General features: G+C 57.0%; 2 protein-coding genes across 2 annotated transcripts in view; one reads left to right on the forward strand and one right to left on the reverse strand.

Moving 5' to 3' along the window:
* Window positions 1–5,653, forward strand: part of STX8 (syntaxin 8) — a 96,516-nt gene extending 90,863 nt beyond the window's left edge. The window contains exon 8 of the mRNA XM_084298234.1: window positions 4,583–5,653. Within this exon, the coding sequence (XP_084154360.1) occupies window positions 4,583–4,650 (68 nt within the window). The 3' untranslated portion in view covers window positions 4,651–5,653. The remainder of the gene's footprint in view (window positions 1–4,582) is intronic.
* Window positions 5,654–11,314: 5,661 nt separating this feature from the next.
* Window positions 11,315–14,583, reverse strand: part of NTN1 (netrin 1) — a gene marked incomplete at its 5' end in the record, with an annotated part of 81,810 nt that continues 78,541 nt past the window's right edge. The window contains one exon of the mRNA XM_084298374.1: window positions 11,315–11,671. Within this exon, the coding sequence (XP_084154500.1) occupies window positions 11,343–11,671 (329 nt within the window). The 3' untranslated portion in view covers window positions 11,315–11,342. The remainder of the gene's footprint in view (window positions 11,672–14,583) is intronic.

The raw sequence follows: 14,583 nt of genomic DNA on the forward strand, positions 1-14,583 counted from the left end.
GGAAAGGAGAAATCATCATCCCTTAGCATATGCTTATATTTACTTCTCCTATTTATAAGGACCTCGCTGCACTAATTATAGCAGCAGGGACTGGAAGAGATTTCCTTGCTCGCTGAGTCCAAGCCTCAGCTATCACAGGCAAACTGGCTCTGCACTTGCTGTCACAAACTCTCCCAGCATTTCTTCAAACATTCGGGACCTGCTCCCTGGTGCCTGCCCGGTTCCACGTTGCCTGCTCCCACCGCCAGCCCCAGCTGGGCTGGTACCCGAGGCAGCACCGCGCCGGCACCGTGACGCTGCTGCCTTGTGCCTGCTGCTGCCTTCCCTGGGCTGGGGTCCAGCAGAGCAGGGCTGGGGACCCCGAGGGACCCCTGACAGCCCCGCGGCACCTGCCTGCACCCTCCTTGTCAGTATGTGGCAGGTGTGATCCCCCCTCCCCAGAGAACGGTGTGGGTGTGTGGAAGCGGAGCCTCAGCCCCGTTCGCAGTGACCGTCGCCGCCGCAGACCCTCGCTGGGGTTGCTGTAGCCCAGCACAGTCCTGCAGGAGCACAGCAAACCCAACGGGGCAGCGCCGCGGCGTTAATGGTACGTCGAGAGGCTGATAGAGGCAGCCCAGAAATCTTTTGACACATATTCAAGAGGGAGTTGTCAAAACAAGATGTATTTATGACAAAGTTCCTGCCTGCCTTTGCAAAGGCACTTGAATCCCTGCCAGATCCTAAACACGCTCAGATTCCCAGGAGTTATATTCAGCACAATAAGTGGATATTTCACAGTAAATATTGCCTTGTCACAAAGCTGGCATGAGCGCCGAGCTGACAAGCAACAATTGGCTGCTTTGTGTGGGTGCTGCGAGGGCTCCTCTCCTCCTCGGTGCTCCTGGGCAGAAATTTCTGCCGGGCTCCAGCCGTCGTTAGCAGGGGGAATTAGAAATGCCCCAACGAACCTGCAGGTCGGTCAGGCTCAGCGGCCTCGGTCTGAAGGGGCAGCAGGAGGGGCAGGAGATGCTGGGTGGTTAATGGCAAGCACAAGGTGGTGGGCACCCGCTGTCCTCCGAGGAAGCCGACCCGTCGGGGCTGTGCGGGGTTCGCAGCAGTTGGCAAAGGGAAACAAGCTCATTAAGCACCCTGTGAGGTTACAGACATGGTGGCAGCACCATCAGCTTTTCCCTGTCCTGCTGCTCCCCAGCCCATCGGGGTGCCCCGCGGTGCCCTGTGCCCTGCACCCCGTGGGTGCCCGGCTCTGGGGGCAGGGATGTGCTCTGCGCCCCCGCGGCTGTGGGGCAGGCAGGGTTGGGAGGAAGGGAGGAAATGAAATGACTTAACTGGGCTGTCGTCTGCCGGAGTGCTGTTTGTGGTCCCTGAGGACAGCTGGCAGCACACCAGAGTGCCCGGGCTGTAAGTGTGGTCCCGTTCCCAGCAGGGATTTTGGCACCCCGACGTTCCCCCTGCCCGGCTGGGGCCCTGCGGCACGGTCCTGGGCCATTGACTGCATCCGTGCCCATCGTTAACCCCTGGAAAACACAGCACGAGCTGGGGCTGAAAACTCATTCCCTGGGTGCCCAAACCCCTGCGGCGCCGCGGGAAGGGCCTCGGGCAGCCATGGGGGCAGCAAGGAAGGGGCAGGGGAAGGAGAATTTGGCGTCCTGCAGCCCTGGGCCGCTCCTCTGCACTGAAACAACGGCACGGCCTCCAGCTCTGCAGCACGTGGAGCTTCGAGAGCCTCCTCCAACTGCCCCAGCCCATGGCCACGACTGCGCCCAGGCTCCTGCCGTCGCTCCTCACCTTCCCCTGCAGCACGTTTCCGAGTGTTTCTGTCGCTGCTCGCTTCTCCTTTGTGCAGGGAGCTGGTTCTTGCTGCCGCTGCTCTCCGACTCCCGTTGGCTTTGTTGGTGGCTTTGATTCGTGAACTTTCCTTTGAGGAGCTCTTGTCGAGGGGACTGTTTGTGTTTCATGGGGCTTGAGCAAAGAAAGGCAAAGCAGGCAGGGAACCCAGAATGCATAATTACTGTCAGGTCCTATCTGCAGTTTTGGGGAGGAAAGCATGTTGCGCGCTGTGAAACACCCAAGTTTAAAGCCTCAGATCCTTCTAATCTGTTATTCTGTAGTATAGGAAAAAATACAATGTGCGTAACATCTGGTCTCTATCATGCAAGAGGTACTTTGAAATTTGTATGCTATTGCCAATTTACGTTGTCCTATTCTTCTTGTGCATACTGTGAGGATCAGATAAGCCTTTAATGCTGGCTGGTTTCTGATTTACGCTGCGCTGACACGTGCCATCTCTGCTTCCCCGTCTCTCATGTGGGGAGTAAATACTTGACCACTGCTTTTGGAAAGAGAAAAGTGGCTCCAGGTTTTTAGTACCAGTCTCTTTCCAGGAAAAAGATGAAGTTTCTTTCGTTTTGCTGTCCAGCTGTTGGTGCCCTACCCATTCTCTCGAGTTTCCTATTCATTCTGCCCCTGCCCATTAGCCAGACTTTATTAGTCCCCCACCTTCCCTGGTTCCTGCTGTGTAATAATTCTGGTTTATGTGGAGTTTTTCTTGGGAGTTGTCAAAGAATAATTATGCCCCATTAACTCTACTCCGTATCGTTACTAATTCACACCTATGGAGTGTTTTCCAAGAAACCGATCTCGGTTGTCTCTTAATTGCTGAAGTCCATAAACTGTTACACCGAAACTGCACAAAGGATTTGCACCCTCTAAAACTTTTCCCTCCAGTGCAAAACATAACAGAGAACGTGAACGCAGAAGCTTAATCAGATCTTGCTTCTTCCTTATTTAAGCAGGCTGTTTGCTTCCAGCCTCGCTGAGTACCTCAAAATGCACATTGAGATGTAAAAGCACGGAGACTAGAAGTGCAGTAAAAGTAGAGATGGTGTTTGCACAGTGTTAATTCAGCAGGCTGTGCTGATGGGTGAGTTGGAGGTGGTGGGTGGGCTACGCCTGAGCTGAATGCCGGCGCCTCAGCCCTGCCAGGGGGTGGGAGCGAGTCACCCGCTCGTGGTCCAGCACCCCGCTGGTTCCTGCACGCCTGGATCACGCTGCTGGACGGGGGCAGAAAGCAGCAGCAACAGCCAAACATTTTTAGGAGCCCATTCCTTGTTCAGTGTGATTAACGCAGTGTTATCCAGGTGTAGCCCGTGCTGCAGCATCATCTGTGTACAGGCAGGGTGTCCCCGGGGGCCGTAGCTGCAGCAGGAGGACGCGGCCCCGTGCGGCCCGTGGGCTGTCCCCGCTGCGGCCGTGCCCTGCTCGCTGCCCCCCCGCGTGCAGCTGGGCAGAAGAGGAGGAGTTGTGGTGGTGGCAACTCTGCTGCGCTGGAAAAAAATCACGGACCCCTGGCACAGAAACCGTTTCTGCACAGAAAACATGACACTATTTACAAAAAGCGATGTCTAATATCCTTTTCCAGCTTGGAAAGAGGAGTTTATTTTAATACATCCTTTCTTAATTGCCATGAGCTGGACTTGTAAATATTGTAAGTGGTTGAGTAATAGTCATCTGTTAGCGGACCAAGCGAAGGGACATTTTTTCCGCTCTTGGAGCCCTAACATATTCCCACAGCTCTGGCAGGACAGCGCCGAGCAGATACCAGCACAAACAGCTGATAACTAAAAGGTAGCTCAGCCCCGGGGGAAGCGCAGCGCCGCTGCCCTGGGGGCCGTGCCCGTGCCAGGCCTTGACTTTTGGGGCTCTTGGTGCCTGGGAGGCGGTGGCACCCGGTCTGCTTTCAGGAGAGCGTTTCTGCCTGTCCCCTCCAGCCCGGCTGCCCAGAAGGGCTTTCCTCTGGGCTGTGGCAGGGCAGTGTCCAGGCGGCGAGCCCCGTACCACGGGCACCGAGCGGCTCTGTGCTGGGGCTGTGGGGAGCCTGCCTGGGCGACTGCTCTGCTGCTAACGTGCCCCTCTTAACGCCAGCCTTCTGCAGAGCAGCGTTGGATGCCTGAGCTAATAAATAGTCGTGCGGATTGGTGAGATTGAATTAGTCGTGAGAATATCAGCCGGGAGGGCTGGGCACACAGAGCGGGGGCAGAGCACCGCCAGGCTCCTTCACGTGCTGCTTGGGGTTTGTTTTCTGAAGCCAGGTACACGCGTCCCCAAACGCGCTGCTTCTGCTGTGCAGATCGTTCTGCCTGGATGTGGGAGTAGTTTGTATTGGAAACAATTTCCTGATGCAATTTGGATTTCCTTCTGAATAATCCTTTCCCCAGTGGGATGGTGGAGAGGGATTGTAGAAGAGCTTCACTGTGCTTGCAATGCGTTAAACCTGCCCCTTAATTTTTGCAAGGCAGATGTTGAAGTAGGAAGATACTCCGCAGGCACAGCGAAAACTGAATTCGGGGGTCAGTTGGGGAGGAACTGCTCTGCCAGTGGGGCTGCCGGGTTCGGGCTGCGGTGCAGGTGATCGGCGTGCGAGGGTCTGGCGGGGCGGTGAGGAAGGGCTCTCATGCGGTGAGCCTGGGGGAAAATCTGTCTCAGCAGGGAGGGGGAGCAGGACGGGGAGGAAGAGTTTAATTGCAAAAGACCAATTGTAAAAGATGAAGGCAGCAACCTTAACGTGTTGTTTCATCTTTTCCAGGAATGCTGGTGGTAATTGTGTTGCTGCTGATTGCAATTGCTGTGGTTGCTGTCTGGCCAACAAAGTAAGGCGAATGTGGGGCCCATTTGAGCTGCTGCTCACCAGCTGAGCATGGACGACTCCACAGAAGAGACCAACTTTGTGCAAAGCCCTTATGTGTTTCCAATAAACTCCACAGTGTTAGAATGAAGCTGTGTCCGGCAGACATCCGTTCCTTCATTCGGTGCACAGCTGAAGAGTGCTGCCTGGTTTGGAGGGTTTGAACTTGAAAAGGACTCTTCCTACCTTGATTTCACGTTCTGGGAGGATGCAGCTGGCAGTGCCTCCACGTCTAAGCAGGCGGTGATGCTGGCACGCTCCCTGGCCCTCTGCTGCTCTGCTGGGCGGCCACTTGTCCCAAGGGCTTTGACGTGCTGCCAGCTGTGAAGGTGAGGCTGGGGAGGACACCAGCAGCTCCTGTGCTTTCTGATACCTTTCTCCAGACTGAAAACTCTTACTGTTTTTCAAGGCATACATGTTTTAGGGAATGCATGCATGTAGCTCGCAGCGGGATGGGGAGCGTGAGGGCAGGCGTAGCCCTGCGGGGAAGCGCTGCTCCCGAGCGCAGGAACCCAGATGAGCTGCTCCGAAATGGCCACGAGTGAGTCAGCCTTTGGCTGCTGGGGGAGAATTATCGGTGTTGATCTCTGCAGATAGAAATGTAAACAGCAGCAGGGCTTTAACACAACCAGGTGCGTAAGCGTGGAAAACCTTGCCCAAAATGCGCTCATGGGGAAGGAGCGCTCTCCACGTGCTCTGCCTTGCTCGGGGCAGCCTCCGCCTGACCGCAGGAGATGCGCTGCTATTAACGTACTAATTTCAGCAGCTGAGATCTGCCTCTTTCTTTTATAACTTTACACACACTGTTAATACTGAAGGGAAGGATTGCCTATTAAAAACTAATGAAAAAGAAGTATTGAACGCTCACTTCTGGCCAAAAAAATCATTATTTTGTTACATGCGCCAATTTGATTTCAGAATTGATAGAGCAAGCAATAACTGTTGAATAAAAGCTGATCCATTTATATACAATTCATCTGCCTGGCGTTTCAACGTTTCCTGTCATCTCGTGTTACGGGCGAGTGATTTCACTCACACTTCCAGCACCTCAGAGCCGGTTCTGAGAAGGAAAGAAGTGGCTCCGTGTATCTCGGCACACATCCTGCGGCTCTGTAATGACTGCCAGCCCTGGGTCCTCCCTCACAGTGGTGAGAGATGTGCTCTGGGGGCTCCGAGCTGCCCCTGCCGCCCTCCCCTCCGCACCCAGAGGTGCCGCGGGTGCAGCGCTGCGCCGGGAGGGGGGACGTGGGGCTGGCACTGTGCAGCCCCCTGGGGCACAAAGCCACCCCCTCTTCCCTGCTCAGTTTCCCCATCCTTTGGCTGGGGCTTGGGCACTGACCCCTTGGGAAGTGTGTGCAGATCTGCAGGTCTGAGTGCAGAACTGCTCTCATTAAATCCTTGCAGGTGGAGCTGAGGCTCCAGGATCCGACCTGGAAAGGGCAGCGTGCGATGGTTCTGCTGGAAGCAGGCAGCGGATTCACAGAGCTGCCGAGCACCCACCAAATGCGTGTCTGTTGCTAACGGGTAGGAACTGTTCCCGGGGGCTGAAAAGCCCCAGCACTTCGCCCTTTCCTGCCTGTGCTCCGGGGACCAGCACGGGGCAGGTGGAGCTTGGAGCTCTGCAGGAAATAGCCCAGGAGCTGCAGCGTGGCACGGGCAGGGGGCTTTGAAAATCCCCTCCTGAGTGAGGGGCTGCCGGGAAGACCCGCGCCCCCAGTGGGATTCCCGGTCTTGGGGCAAGGCCGGGTGTGCCCCGCTGGCTTCCTGGGCTCTGCAAACAGGTGGAAATTTGGGGTTGGGCTTCGAGGTGGGTAACGGCATCTGTTCTGCCCACAAGGTGAGATTTTGGAGCGGTGCCTGTTAGTGCGAAGGACCAGAGTCCCTCACACATCTCCATGTGCTTTGCTGGAGAAAATCCTTTAAGTCCTTTAGAAGTCCAGTCCAGGTTGTTCTGTTTTGCTTGTTTTCCCTTGCAAAGATGCTTCATATTACAACCTTCAAAGGAGGGATGGAAAAAAAAAATAGTTCTACTTTCTTGTGGTTTCCAAAAGGACACAACAGGTTTTTGATTAGTTTATTGCTTGATCTCAGTAGAAATGGAGCTTTAAGCAAGGCTGTCCCAGCTGGAAAGGAGCAGCAGGGAGCTTTGGAGACGTCTCCAGCACCCGTGCGCTCCCGCGGTGCTGGCAGGGGGGCAGCTGGGTGCCAAACCTGCCCCGCTGGGCTCTGCTGGCAGCGGCACAGCTCGGTTCATCACGACAAGCCTGCGGACTGGGCTTTCTGATTAAAACTGCACTTTACAGAGGGAATTAAGGCTTTATTTAAACTCCCAGGATGGGCAGAATGGATGCATAATTCATCCTGATCAATGGGACAGTGACTTTGAGTCGATAGAGGCTTTAAAAAAGATGTTTTCTGGTCTGTTTTGTCCTCAAACACATTTTTCTGTTGGTGCATGGGGAAGGTGGGAACACGAGGATTGCTCTGCTGAAGCATCTAACAAAGGGATTCTGAGGTTTGCCCTTTAGGTAACATTTAACGTGTCATGTGGGTGAGGAGCTTTATTAAAAAGAAGTGGATTTGGCAGCGCTCTGCTGTGCGTGGAGCGCTTTTCTGTCTCCTGGCTTCACAAAAGAAGGAAGGCTGAAACAGCGGAGCAGCTCGCGGCAGCCCCGGAGCCAGCGGGGTTGGGAAGCCGGGGTCGTGGGGTTCTGTCGCGTTGTCACTGCCCCGCTGTCACCCCCCTGCCCTGGTGTCCCGGCACAGGGTGTGTGGTGCTTGGGGTTGCCCCATGCCCGCGGGGTGCAGCGGGTGCTGCGGTTGCGCCTTTTCGGGTGCCCTCGTTCCTGGAGCTGCGCTGAACGCCCCGCTGCAGATGCCGCGAGTGCGGTGCTCGCCGGGGACCAGGCTGAGCCCTGGGGATCGCCGGCGGGGCTGGGAAATCCATTTGCTCCTCTGCAAAGCCGCCGAGAGCCCCGGGGCGGAGTTGAGGGCACTGCTGACCCATTTGTCCCTGCAATAAAGATCTGAGATTTCTGACCTCGGAGATGTTTTCGAATTAATAAATTATCGGAGACACTGAGAGCGTGGGTCACACGGGCTGACCCCTCTGCCGTTTGCAGCACCTTTTGCCCGAGTTTTTCTCTCTGGAAGCATTTTGCTGCCTCGCTCCCACTGCGCCCTCCCTCTGCCAGCACTCCGGCTGCTGGGGCTCAAAATCCCGTAGCTGGGGGAGCAAAGGGGGGCCCTGAGAACGGCCCTCGGGCTGGCAGCCCCCCCAGAGCCCTGTCCCTGTCCCCATCCCCGCACCTAGCCCCCGATCCTGCTCCTGGTGCTGGACGAGGGTCCGGCAGGTGTCAGCACCCAAAGGCACCCCCAGGGACCCGGTCCCATGTGCCTGGTGAGCCCGCGGCACCCCTGCTGCCCCCGGGGGTACTGGGGGTGCCGGGGGGGGGTTCAGCAGCCCCTGCGCAGAGCGGGGCCCCTTGGGGCGGGAGGAAGCAGAGGAGCACGGAGATGGGTTCGGTTTACAAGAGTTTATTCAACTGGTTCTGACTTTAGTTCTACCGCGTGGGTGCTGAACAGTTACAAGCTCTTTCGGGATCAATTACAGCCAATCTAACGAAACAGACAAAGAAAAAAAAAAAAGAAATCATTCAGAAAAACAATAAGAAAATCCACAACTTTTTCACGTGTCATTAAATATATTCATATATAATAACCATAATATATTAGTATGCATTGTAAAGAAACATCGCCCAAAGCCGTATGCAATGGTCATAACTAAACAACATTTACAATTCAAGATATTAACAGAAATAACAAAAATAAAAATAAAACAAAACCAAAACAAACAAAAAAAAAAACAACGAACACAGGTTTTGTGACAGGTCTGTGTGACCGGAGAGGAGCGGGTGTGCGGGGGGGACGGACACGACGAGACGAACAAAAACGAGACGAAACGACTCCTGTCGGGTGCTACCGTCGAGTGATGATTGTTTTGGCATTTCAGCTGCTTTCCGATCTTGCGCTGAAGGCGCCGCAGCCCCTTTGCCCTGTCCCAGCCCCTGCTCGTGCCCCCCCGGCTCTTTGTCACCGCCTTGGCCGTGGGACGGGGGCGGTTTGCAGGGGCCGAGGTGTGGGGCGTGCAGGGCAGGCAGTGGGTGGGCGCTGCGGTTCCTGGGGGTTATGGTGGGGTTTCCTCGTTCCCCACCCTGACTGCTGCACCCCTGGCCGTGGCGGTGATGCTTAGGAGTGAGATCTGGTCCCCGCTGAGTGACGAAGTCCCCCGTCCCCAGGATGTGTCCTGGAGCAGGGGAGGCTGCAGGGAGCTGCTGCATCCCCAGACGCCCCGAAATTGGGGCATCCCGAGGGGAAGCACACCAGTTGCACCAGCTGCTCCAGCAGGTCGGGCTTACTGGGAGCATGGATGGAGCGACTGTTGGTGAGCGCAGAACTCCTGCAGCCACCTCGGAGCAGGCTGGCAGTGGGATGGGGACAGGGGCTTGGTGTCCCCGAGCTGCTCTCACCCTGTGCAAGCCCCGTTCCTGATCTGCTGGGCTTGGCAGGCAGCGGGCACATGGCGTTTCCCCCGCTGCCTCCCAAACACCAGCGGCAGTGAAAGGGCTGGGGCTCATCCCCAGGGGGGTGCTGGGGGGCACCCGGTGCTCGCCAGGCTTGGGAAGGGGCTGAGGGAGTGCGGGGTGTGTGGCGTGGGCAGCCCCGAGTCCCCTGACCTCACCTTCCCGCTGTGCGGGTGAAGAAGAGATTTGGGGCTGGATCCGGCTGCTTTGGGGCTGTTGGGAGCAGTGCGGTCACCTGTGGCTCGTCCTGGCTAAACAGGGACCAGGCTGCCCCAAGCATCCCCTGATGCCGGCTGGAGGAGTGCATCCAGCCCGGCTTTGGGGCTTCAGGCCTCCATTTGGACACCAAAGCTCAGATTTTGTCTTTCTTGGTGGCTTGGGTTCCCTCGGCTGCAAGTCTGCTGCCTGTCCTTGAGCCCTGAAGTGAGGAAGGCCGAGTCTGCCCGGAGTAAGGAGGGGGCAGCTGTGGCTTGGTGGGGTGGCTGGCTTGGTGCCCCTGAATTTCCTGGTACCCCAGTTCATTTCTGCGGGGCTGTGCGAATGAGGGGGCTCTGTGGAGCTCGCGCCCTCCCTGCCGTGGCTCCAGCACGTGGCGCTGGCCGGGGCTTCCCTGGGAGCCCTCCCCTTTACACCTATTTACATGGCTGCCTCGCTTTATGGTAGTTTATGTCATTATATAAATATTGTCAATTGCTATAAAACAAGGCAAAACCACTGGAAAATGTCATAAAATGGATGTTTCCAAGTTTCCTAAAAGGAAAAATATCAGGGAGGTTTTGCTTTTCGGAGCAACTTAAATGTTTGCTTCTCCTCCAGGTACCTGGCCTGCCCTCCCCGCCTTTCCACCCCGGCTCTTGCTGCCACGGGGGCTCAGGCTGGGTGCTGAGCGGCTCAGCACCCCGTCTGCCCGCACCCTGCCCCTGGGTGCCCCTGGGGTGGGAGATGGAGACGATGCGGCCACTGCCTGGCTTCAGATGTTAGAGGTTATGTTGGGAACAGCATTCCCCCTGGGCTGATCAGCTCCTCTCGCCCTGTGGAAGGGGAAGAGCAACCCAGGGCCCTGCGGCGGGCCAGACCTTGCACCCAGTCCCATGGGGCAGGCAGAGCCTTGGCACCGCTGTCCTGCCTCCCCGCATCCCCAGGGGGCACCTGCCAGGGGCAGCCAGTGGCTCCCGAGGGAGCGGGGGCAGCACCACGGTGCTTTTGGGGGCTTTTTGGGGTGCTTTTGGGGGGCTGAGGCTCAGCAGCTGCCAGCCGGGGGCTCAGCTCCCAGCATGTCCTGAGGACAGCAGCAGAAGGGCCATGAAGGTATCGGGGTGGCCATGGCTGGAGACTGCGGTTACACTGGGGTGAGGTTTTTCAGAGCACCTACGGGATGCCAATTTTTTTGTTTGTTTGTTTTTCTGGGTGTTTCCTGGGGTTATGAACTCCTTGAGTGGGAGCCTGTGGCCAGGAGGGGAGCAGGGCACCCAAGTGGCAGTCGCTGCCTCAGGTGCCCATGGGTGGGGGACCTGGTGCTGTGGGATCAGCACATGGAGACCTCGTCCTGCCCCAGGCCGTGCAGTGTGGGGGAGCATCGAGGCCGAGCCCTGGCACAACCCGCACCGTCTGGTCCTCAGTGCTGAGCCTCTGCTTAGGTTCTTCTGAGGTTCTTCTTAGGTTCGATCTCATCTCACTGTGTGTATTTTGGGGAGGGGAGCTCATCTCCAGCATCACTGTTGATTTGTTTCTTGCAGCCTCGGTGTTCCCAGCCTGGTGTCAGCAGCTGTAAGCAGTTCGGTGTCTCCGGATCCTCCCACCCAGGGGCAGCATCAGCAGCGCCACACACCCGCGTCCCCCCTCCTCTCACGATGGTGTTTAATTGCCACGTCTGTGATTTTGCCGTTGGTGGTTTGTTGTGTCGTTTTCTTTTTTCCTTTTTTATCCTGGGATGTGAGGTGCCCGCCTGGCACGGCCGTGCCCCCCAGCACACGGTGCCGCAGCTTTCCCCCGCGCCGGCCCTGCCCGCCCCAGCCCTACACAAAGCAGCATGCACACTCAGACTCTCACTCTCGCGCTCTCCATCGCCTTCTCCTCCTTTAGGCTTTCTTACACTTGCCCTTCTTCTCCCGCTGCTGGAACTTCCTGAGCCGCCGGGCCCACGTATCCCGCCACTGGATCACCAGGCTGGTTTTGTCCGCAATGATGCCGCTCTGGTCGGGAGAGTCCTCGTTGTTGCCCAGCAGCAGGTACTTCTTCATGGGCTTGATTTTGGGGCACTTGCAGGCTATGTCCTTGGAGTGGATCCACAGGGTCTGGTCTCCGCGCCGTATCCGGTTGCTGCCTTGTTTGTAGACGGAGATGATGTTGACCGTGAACTTCCACCAGTCGGCATTTTTTTCCGCTTTCAGGATGTGGATCTGGACAGCTGGAGAAAAAAAGGCAGGAGGAGAGAGGAAAAGATGTTACAGCTCGTGCTGGTGGGAAGGGAATGAATTCAGAGCCCTACCTAACGGCGTGTGAGGGGAAAAGGGAGCGACCAACGGGGTGGTTGCGTGAAGAAAACCTCTGGCCCCGGGGGGTTCACCAAGAGCAGCAGCAGCCCGTGCTGGTGGCAGAGGGGCCGCAGCTGCCAGGAGCAAGGCCCCTGGGTCCCCCCGGGCTGCCCCATGGACCACAGGGCTGTATGGGGGTGGCCAGGAGCTGCCCTACCCATGGCAGGGGCCTCTTTCTCCTGCTCACATCCTGGAGATGTGCCAGGGGCCAGCAGGATGTGACCATGAAGTGAGCGCGGATGGGGCAGCTCCCCAGGGCTGCTTGTGCAGCGCTGCCTCCACCATCTGCCCTGGCACCCGCAAAGTTTTTAAGCCATCGATTAACTTTCAGAATGAGGTGGACTCATGTTTGCCAGACTCTGCCTCTTCTGTGTGCTGCCGCCTGCTCACACAGAGCTGAGAGCGAAGCGCTCAAGGGTGAGGATCGGGGCTGATTTCAGAAGCCCCTGCAGCCAGTGCGGTTTTGTCCCAAGAGGCAGCCCCAGGCTGCAGCCCAGGTGGCCCTGAGCAGGTTGGGGTGACCTCTGCCAGCCTTCCTCCTCCTCTTCTTCCTCCTGCATCCCTGCTGGCCACGTCCATGCCTCCCACGTGCTTGCTGCCTCCCATAAACACGCCGGTTCTGCAGACGGGGGTCCCAGCCACAGGGAAGGACGGGGACACACATCCCCATGAGGCCAGCGGAGCACTTGGCCCCGCCGCTGGGGAGGAAGAGGAGGCGCAGGGCCGGAGGCAGCTCCCGGTGCGCAGCCTCCTGCAGCTGCCCACAAACCTCCGGCCGCTGCCTCTGGCGGGGTTAAACGCTCAGCTCCTCGCCCAGCGCCGGCTTCCAGGAAAATGGCATCATCACCGGGCAGCGGCTACACAGCCCTCGCGTTTATTCAGTAATTATGAGGCGAGGGGCACGGGGAGCAGTGGGGACGGAGGGGACGCCGCCGGCCGAGGCTCCAGCGCTGGCCGGGAGCCGGGGGAGGTGGCACCGCTGGGACTGGCGCGTGCAGGAGACGCAGCCCTGCTGCGTTCTGCCTTCTCCTCTCCAGTCCAACCACAAAATGCTTTTTGACCGAACCTTTGAGCCTTTCCTCTTTTTTCCACCTCCTTTCCAGCCCTGGCACAGTCTCACCCCCTCTGCCCACCTCTCCCAGAAACTGACCCCATCCCAGATGGGTGCAGTCCCGAGGGCAAAAACAGGGGGAAACAGGCTCAACAAAACAGAAAAAAAAAAAAAAAAAAAAAAAAAAGAAATAAAAAAAGACAAAAACAGGCAAAAATCTGAGATTTGCCTTGTTAACACATGAATTTTGCTCCCACAGATCAGCTGCACGTCAGCATCCCCCTTGCTCTAAAGCTGCAGCGTGCAGGCTGATTTCCAGCTAGGAAGGGCAGGGGGCTGCAGGGCTGCACAGCCCAGCGATGCTTTTTAACACATTACAAAATATATGTGTTTTTTTTCTTTTTCTTTTTTTTTTTCTTTTTCTGTCAGAGCATGTCACAGATGCCAGATGCTTTCATTAAGAAAAAAAAAAAAAAAAGGAGAGAGAGAAGAAAGAAAACAACCCTAAGCTCTGACCATGTATTTCCCAGTCTGGTGTGAAGGTAACAAAATGTGAAGATTAGCCAATTTTTATTTTTTGGAAACAAATCTTTCCAAAAAAGCTTAAACCTTTGACCTGCCTGGGTCCACACTGACAAAATGGAGAAAATGAATGAAAAGGAACCGGAGAGAGGTGGTTACAGGAAACTCCGCTCTAACATACACAGTCTGTATTTTTTTGATGTCAGGGCCCCGTCTTTTTTTTTTTTTCCCCTTTATTAATGAAGTGGAAGGAGTGAAAGCTTAGGTGAAGGCTTGGCTGGCAACGTTGCAGCTGTGTTCCCTGACAGCAAGTTTTATGCCCTCAAACTCTGCGTCTAGGACACGCGGCTTGCCCGGAGCCGGAGCCCCCGAGCTGCTGCCTGCAGGACAGCCGAGCTCCGCAGGGCTGGGAGCTGCAGCCCGGCTGGGTTTGGGTCCAACCCTGTGGGCTCAGGGGTTTGCAGCACCCCTGGAGAAGCCTCGGTGGTCTCAGAGCTGAAGCTTGAGGTGAATTGCCCAGGGGTTTTGGAGGCTGGGGACTCCATCATTTCCCAAGGGGTGCTGGAGATGCCAGGAGGAGGTTTGGCAGCTCCTAGGCTGGCTCCATCCCTCCGCCTGGAAAATCCCGTGGGATTCAGGCATCTGGGGGGCTCACCGCCCTGAGGCTGGCTTCAGCCCGTGGGGTTGTCCTTCTCCTGCCTCCCTCCTAAGCAATGCTCTCTGCTCACTTGGCTTTGCCCACATCACTCTGCGGTGAGCAAACAGCGCTCACGGTGCTGCCGCGCGAGCCCTCCGAGGCCAGGGCAGCCCAGGGAAGGTGCTGGGGGCGAGGAGCTGCCTGGCTCTCAACCCTTAGTCCTGCTCTGCCCCACTGCCAGCAGCGATGCTGAGCTGCAAATCCCACCAGGGAGGCACCTCGCCAACCGCATTCCCCAGTCTGGTGCACGGGAGGCTGTCCCCACCCCGTGCTTCTTTCTAAGAAAAGGCGCCCGAGGTTCCCGGGGCTGCGGGAAGGGCAGGAGGGTCCCAGTGCCACCGGGCAGTGCCACCAGCACGGCTCAGCCCCAGCCCTGGTGATGCCCAGCGGCTCCGAGCCTTGGCTGGGGGCTGCCAACCACAAGAAAGCGCCAGGGACTGGCTGCTGCCGATGGAAGCAGGGGGAGGAGGATGCGATGATTTAGGAAACTGACCCCAAACTATCGAAACTGCACA

Source organism: Netta rufina (assembly GCF_964035555.1).
Source record: "Netta rufina genome assembly, chromosome: 19".
In the NCBI taxonomy this organism is placed as follows: domain Eukaryota; kingdom Metazoa; phylum Chordata; class Aves; order Anseriformes; family Anatidae; genus Netta; species Netta rufina.